Source organism: Adiantum capillus-veneris, chromosome 4 (assembly GCF_014529385.1).
Source record: "Adiantum capillus-veneris isolate H3 chromosome 4, ASM1452938v2, whole genome shotgun sequence".
In the NCBI taxonomy this organism is placed as follows: Eukaryota; Viridiplantae; Streptophyta; class Polypodiopsida; order Polypodiales; family Pteridaceae; genus Adiantum; species Adiantum capillus-veneris.
The window spans coordinates 163,551,280-163,559,276 of record NC_140934.1 but is presented as its reverse complement, the minus strand read 5'-3'; the positions used below and the strand labels follow the sequence as shown (position 1 = coordinate 163,559,276).

Here is a 7,997-nt window from a genome sequence, read left to right as displayed (position 1 = left end):
TCCTTAAGGCATCTTCAAAAGTATTTGGAAATTTGCTCTTTATCTTCTCCCTTAGCAAGGGGTACAAACCTGAGATAAATCGATCCTTTTGGAGGCAATTGGGAGCTCGCTCACCAGGGTTTAGTGAGTCTGACCATTGCCCCCAAAGTTTCAGAAAACCTTCCTCATAGGTTGCATAACCAAGAGGGTCAACTTGATGAAGGGCCAGAAGCCGTTGCCATAGTTCTTCTGCTGAATTGGCCTGTTGAAATCTTCATAGGAAAGCCGCCTTCAATCCCTCCCAATCAGCTCTTTGGGTTGGATCTAGAGCCTGGAACCATACCCTAGCTTCTTCTTTGAGCACCAAAGGAAAAGCTCTCAATTTCAATGCTTCGTCATCCCTCCCAGAGACAAGGAAAGCCATATCCAAGTTATCCAAAAAATCCCCAGCATTTTCCCCACTACGCCCAAAAAAATTAGGGAAAGCCATCATAAAATGGGTTGCCTTCCTCTCAATACAGCACAAAGATGAAAACGTCTAGGCCCAAATCATATCTTATTAAGGGTAGAATAAATGGATTGATAGATGCATTAATCTCAGCTAGACGACGAGGGCCTAGTAATTTCCTTATGATGTTTTGGAACCTAAGCTTTGTGCTAGCTATTATATGCACAGTTTGTCTAGCAAGAGGTTGGAAAGGTCCATATAAATCCCTATGATTCATGGAGTATGCTTAAAGAAAGATGAAGATGTGAACATCAAAAGATACATTATACTCCAAAATAGGAAATATTATAGGGTCAGGGGACAACAATATCTCTCTCAACCTCTCAGCTCCAAAATAGAAGACCAATCTTTGTTGGAAAAAAATCTTTCTATCAATGCGCACATTCACCCTAATATTCTGAACTGATTGAAAGTTGTAGAAAATGGGATTATTCATTGGTGCATTAAATACAAACTTCCATGAAGCACTTCATTGAAGTTCAGCTCTCTTGGATCCCACCATTTAAGAGATGCGAAGAATTTGCTCACCAGTGATTAGCCTAGCTTTGGTGTGACCATCTTCAGCTTTGTAGAGTTCATAGGGTTCAATGGCTACCCTCTCAACTACCTTGAGCCTTCTTGCTAGTAGTAGTTGGAGTGCATCACCATATGTAGCCTCTTGCCAATACCGCACCCCATTGATGTGTAGCTCCCCCTCCAAAAACTTGTTAATACTCGAGTTTGAAAGTGCTTTCACCACCTGAAGTCGAGGCTTCAAAGAAAGTGTCTTCACACTAGCCACGAAGCACTCAACACAATGCTTTGACCTAGGGACTTGATGACTACAAAATTTTCCTTGAATCAAAGAAGGGTGTATGTACTTAACTCTCTTTACCCGCATACGTGCCGTTTGTCAATAAAGACGCTTATTTTCTCGAGCTTCTTGGGGAGACCATAGTGGTAGTCTCGGAGAATTTGATGGTCCTTCCTTCATAGGATTGACAGAGCGCTGCTTGAGAACTCCTCCATGGGGGCACCAATTTATGCCGAAGGAAATTTGGAATGGCGGCCTCTACACCAAAAAAAAACTCCATTGCGCCACAAGGGAAATGAGATGAGGGCACCACCTAGTCTTGGAAGCGTGGACTAGGACCGCTACACAAAGAGAGAGAGAGAGAGAGAGAGAGAGAGAGAGAGAGAGAGAGAGAGAGAGAGAGAGAGAGAGAGAGAGAGAGAGAGAGAACTATCACTATGAATGAAGCATTAACCTTAGTGTGTGTACAAGGAATGGATAACTTCAAGCACTCCCAACACAAATAGCATGTAGATTACTAAACAACAACTCAAGAATTAGCCAAAATCACATCAAGCACTCTCACACACACATCAAAGATCTCTCTTAATTAACATAAGTAAGAGGGGAGGTTACTAGCATAAAACAATTTGCACTCTAGAGTGTGCAGGAATAGAGTGAATGAATGAGCTTTATGGGCTCATGATGAGTGATACAAAGACTCAATGGGACTGAGGGATACTTGAAATTACAAAGGGGGGGAGGGGCTCTTTATATAGGAAAGAGAGTGATTAGGAGTGAGGTTAAGATCCAAGTGCAATTTGTACAAATGAAGCTTGATTAAGGACATTCAACCAATGAAGAAGCTCCTTCCAAGTGATTTGTTGACCAATTTGCAACTAATTGGCTCCATCATCACTTGTGTTGTCTTCACTCCTTCCTCCATAGCTTGAGTCCAAGAGCTTCCTTATTTTAAAATGTAAAGAATCTACATAAAATCAATGCATATCTAGTAATAATAGAAAGGGGTTGAATGAGAACTTATGAATTACAACAAGATCAAGCATGATGAGAGAGGTGATTAGAAAAGGAATTTGTGATGGTTTTTTGAGCTTGAGAGAGAGAAGGAGGGGAGGGTGAGAAGACTAATGGATGATTTTTAGAGAAGGTCTCAATGTGGAAAAGGAAGGGTGTGTGTGTAAAGGTAGAGGGGGTGGTCTCCACCACAGTTGAAAAAATTGGCGTCCGCCATTTTGGCCATATCTCCTAGACCGTAGATGAAAAAATTATAAAAACAATATGGTCAAAATCTCCAGCTCATGAGCTACAACTTTGATGAAGACAACTTTTCTTGGATCGGAGTGGAAGTATTTTTTAAAAATCCAGCAAAATCATGTGTCTGTTTCCTTCCTTTACCAAGTCTTCCATTTGGGTCCCATCTGTTTGAATCATCATATGGCTCCAAATCCATGATGATATGAGCCACTCATGACCCTTGAATCATGGGTGCATGGCTCCACAACCACATCATATCTTTTCTTTTCACATTTACATATTTTCCCTTCCCTTTACCACTAGGTTCTCCCTCTACCTTTCACCTCCGGTGAACTAGTCAAGAAAAAATTCCCATCAAATCATTTTTTGAATTTTTCCAAGAGGTTGTTCTCACTCTTTCTTTTATTGTAAACCTCTAGAAGCAAGGAAAACCAACAAAATATAGTAAACAAAAATTTGTGATAGGATCTAATTAAGACTAACAATCCAACAGTCGTGAGTAGATTAACAACTAGGAATCAATTGTAACCTTTAAGCGATTCTTGGCATATTGTATGAAGCCTTATATAAGGAATGGATGATGGTCCTCAGAGGGGGGGATTTTGGAGTCATTAGCCAGAGTTTAGAGTACTTCACATTGGACTCGACACAAAGGTATCAACTCATCTGGGGGGGAGTGATCATAAAACGACTTGGGGGCTAAGGACTGAACTTGGGGGCTAAAATCGTCATCATGCTGATCATCATCAAGGCATGGAACTTCTACATCTCGCTTATGCAAGCATGAGGTCGCTATCCCAATGTAATGGACAAGTCGAGGAAAGATTAACTAAGGACCGCGAAGAATATTATTTTAGTGACATACATCCATCTTTGTAAGGGCTCGCTGTGATGATAACAATTATTCAACAAATACTAATTTGTGAAATGAGCTAAAGGTGAGAAGACTATCATGAAACACATAAAGAAAGGGTGAACTGCAGGGCTACAACTTTGCATCACGACTATGGGAGCAAAAAGATCGGTCACCTATGCAACCAAGATGCAACAACTCCCATGTCTTTGATCATGATGGAACCAAGAACCTTTGTAAATTGAGAGAAAAATATCCCAAGATAATGGGCTGCGTATAGTCAAATGATCATAGGTTGCTGTAAGAAACACTCACGAAAGTCCAAATGCATTAACAACATGGCCACTATTTTGGCACTAGAATTTTTTTTTCTTTCACTTGCACTAGGAGATGGCACCATCCCAGGTCTGAGGACATTAATCAAGCTGGCAACATGATTGACGCAAACTCATTTGTGTATTTTAGTGTTACTAGGACTCCCGCCTAGTGTAATTAGGCAATAGTGTAGGTCAGTGGTTGGAGCTTTGGGCTTGGCGACAACAGACGTGGCCTTCTTGGTGGCTCCCTTCTTGGTCTTTTTCTTTGTAGGATGCAATTGGGGGACAGGAGAAGCTTTTGAATAAGCCATGGCGATGAGATGAAGATGGGGGAAGAAGGACTCGGTCTAGAGATGAACAACAAACCATTGAACAAGAGTAGAGGGAGTGGAGTAGTTAGGGGGCCATAGCCGGATGGAAGACAAGCTGTTAGGAGAGGAAGAGGCGGGTGCAGAAAACGAAAGAGAGGAAGGGCTCAATGTGCTTGTTGCTGCAGTGGCCATGACCGTAGAGTCTCTCGCTCTCTCCTGCACGAAGGGTATGCAAGATGTCGGTCTCCTGCTAGTAGACGAGGTAGGGTTAAGTGAGCATGTGAAAGGGGGCATTGTAGGTAAAGAAAAAGGAATCGAAACAGCTTTTGAAGGTGTTCTTTGTACTACACGGCCTAGAAGATTTGAACTTGACGTCGTCACGGAAGACATTATGGGCGCATGATGAGGCTGAGTTATTGACCAGCCAGGCTGCTTGAAGTGATGGTGAGATAAAGTAAGAAAAGGGACGGCGAGAGAAAAGATGAGCTACTATCCTGGGTTAATCAAGAAGCTCACCATCGCTCTGCGAGTGACGTTATAGTTAGGAAATCCCAAGAAAACGAGACCCAAGAAACCCTCCTAATTAGTGCCAGTCTCCTCCACCAATGTGGTGCACACGGGATTAGGCCCAAACTGAGTATGCCCTCCAAATAGATAGGCATCTCCTTATATTTAAGGTATTGCGTACATGCCAAGAACTCAACTAGACAACCAGTGTCCTCCCACACTCGTCGGACATCCACACACCACAATATATATAGTCTTACTTAATTAACTCAATTTTTTATTTAAGTTTAAAATGTTAAGATTTAAAAAAAAAATTGTAGTTAACTTAATTATTACTTCTATTTTAAATATCAATGTAGGATTCACCTTGTGATTTAAATTTAAATTTTAAATTATGTCATCATTATGTGGTTTTTGATGTAAATTTAAAGATTTATTTGAGTTTTTGTTTTAAAAATTAATTTAAATAATAATTTTAAATTTATGTTTATAGATTTTGTTTAAATTATATGTTTTGTTAAGTTTAATCTGAGATTGAAAGTCTGGGTTGAGCTTTAAACTTAGGGTTGGGGATTATGATTACATTTAAAGTTTAATTTTAAGTTTAGATTTAAGGTTTGGATTTAGTTTCAATTTAAGGTTCATATTTAGGTTTAGGTTTATATTTGAGTCTAGGTTAAGTTTAGAATTGGGTTTAAACTTAGGTTTAAGATTTAAGTTGTAAAGTTTGGATTAGAGGTAAGATTTAAGTTTAGGCTTAGGCTTAGGTTTAGGTTTCAATTTAAAATTTGGGTTTAAGTTTAAGTTTAAGGTTTAAATTTATGTTTAGATTTAAAGTTTAGATTTAGGTGTAGAATTGAATTTAAAGTTTGGGTTTAAGTTTAAGTTTTGAATTTAAGATTTGATTTTGGCTTTAAGTTTAGGTTAAAAGTTTAAATGCAAGTTTAGATTTAAAGTTTGGGTTTACTTTAAGCTTTTGAGTTTATGGTTTAGGTTTAAGTTTTGGGTTTAGGGTTAGAATTTGGGTTTCGGTTTTGGTTTGAAGCACAATGGATTTAAGGTTTAGGTTTTGAATAAAAACACAAAGAAAATTCAGAAACAACTTGCCCTCTTTTTCTTTGTGCTTGTCATTTTGTATACGGCTTGTTGTAACCATCAACAAGAACAAGGGTAAGTCGTGTGCAAAGTGGCAAGCACAAATGGCAAGTTCTTTTCTGAAGTTTGTTGTGTTTTTTACTATAAAAACGCAAGGGACTTCAAAACAACTTGTCCACTTGCTATTTTTCCTTGTCACTTTGCATATAGCTTTCCCACTTGCCTATTGATGGTTTGAGCAAGCCACATGCCTAGAGGCATGCACAAATGGCATTGTGGGTAAAAAGTTTCTGAAATTTGTTTATGTTTTTTACCTTAAAAATACAAACAGGCTTCAAAACTAGATTTTTTTTCTTATCGTTTGTGCTTGTCACTTTGCATACGGCTTGCGATAACCACCAATAGGCACAAGGGCCAAACGACAAGAGAAGAAGTCATTTTTAAAGTTCCTTTGCATTTTTCAACCTAAAAAATGTAAACAAACTTTAGATATAGCTTGATCTCTTGATGTTTGTGCATGTGCCTTTTCATATGGCTTTCTATAACTATCAATATATACAAGGACAAGTTGTGTGTGAAGCGTTAAGTGGGTAAGCTGTTATTGAAGTCTGTTTGTGATGTTTACCCAAAAAACTTCAAAAACAGGTTTCCCTCTTGCCATGTGTGCCTTTGCAGTTTGCATATGGCTTGCCATATTGACGATTATGGATTTCCATATCTATCAATAGGTAAAAGGGCAAGAAGTGTGGTAAGTGGAAAACACAAACGATAAGAGGTCAAGCCATTTCTAAAGTCTGTTTGCATTTTTAACCATAAATGGGCTTCAGAAATGGCTTGCCCTCTTACCGTCTATGCTTGCCACTTCACAAACAATTTTTCCTAATCATCAATAGATACAAGGGAAAGCCGTGTATAGAACGAAAAACACAACAAAGGGACAAGCCTTTTCTTAAGTCCATATCTTAGAAAACATGAATGGACTTCAGAAATGTCTTGCCTCCTTATTGTTTGTGTTTGCTGCTTCACATACAGCTTGCCCAAACCATCAATCGTCACAAGGGTGCAAGCCGTATGCAAAGCAAAAAGAACACATAGCAAGAGGGAAAGCTATTTTTAAAGTCCATTTGTGTTTTTGTACTTGTCATTGAAGCTTGTTGCTTCACATACGTCACGGCTTTGTGCCTACTAATTCTTTGGGCTAGCTGTATGTGAAGTGGTAAGCACAAATGGCAAGAGGGTAATCTGTTTTTGAAGCCTTTTGCATTTTGGTACGATTACACTTAGGTTTAAGGTTACATTTATTGAATTAGGTATAAGTTTGAAATTAAATTTATGTTTAGGGTGTCCACAAGCATTATGAGTAGCAATGTCGATGTGGAACCATCCAATCGAGATGCCTTTCTCTTAGTCACACGATTTCATACCCTTGTAATCAATACAAATGGGCTATACATTGAACACAATGTGTTGCACGATAGCATGTCCACAAATATGGTAAGTTTGATCCATCAATTAAGATGAATTTATTACCAATTAAAATTTATCGATACGTGTGAACGACAGTAGTAAACACCTGTTCTCAATTACAAGACTTACCTTATATTGAAAATTGTAGGTCCTCAATTTTTTACAACTTAGACAATAGACATCATGCAATAATCTTGCAACCCCTAAGGCGTGCTCACATGCAACTCACTGAGCCAAAAAACATGATAGCTATTTCAGAAGCATCATCAAGTTCAAAAGGTGACGATACAGAGCATGTATGAGCCAAAAATTAACGAGATGATTGAAACAAGCATGGAATAAAAAATTCTTGTATATGATGATATACAATGTGAGGTTGGCACACCACTGTATGAAGGAGCTAGAGTTTCTAAATTGAAAAAGCTATTGGTTCTTCTCAACATGCAAGGAACATTTGGATGGAGCGAGGCCAGTGTGAGAAACTTTTACGATGTATTAACTGCAATTATATATTTTTAAAAGTGCATTGATGCTTCTTTGTTTATAAAATGTTTAAAGAGTACATATTTCCAACTAATAATGTGTTGCTAGCCTCAAGAGATGATGCAAGAAAGGTTCTACAAGTTTAGGAATGAATTATAATTCCCCATTCATACTTGTCCTAATGATTGCATTCTATATAGTATGTAGACATGGAGACATGGTTCATTGGATTTCCCAAAAGAAAATTGATATTGCCTCCATACCTTTTGTGAAGCAGAGCAAAATAAATTGTGTTTGCATGTTTGAAAGACACTTTTTCACCACCCTTTTTACCATTCAAATCAATCTCCTTGTGCACATAGTCAATGAGGTGGAAATAGCAGGCCCCATGCATTCTAGATTGATTTTCTTCTTAGAGTACATCATGAAA

At 38.4% G+C, this 7,997-nt stretch overlaps 1 protein-coding gene across 1 annotated transcript; it reads left to right on the top strand.

Annotated features, from left to right (window-relative positions):
• The first annotated feature begins 4,118 nt into the window (after window positions 1–4,118).
• LOC147460290 (uncharacterized) lies at window positions 4,119–4,418 on the top strand. Its single transcript, XM_086509996.1, has one exon. It carries the CDS (start codon window positions 4,119–4,121, stop codon window positions 4,416–4,418), a length of 300 nt encoding a protein of 99 aa, XP_086366122.1.
• The last annotated feature ends 3,579 nt before the right edge of the window (window positions 4,419–7,997 follow it).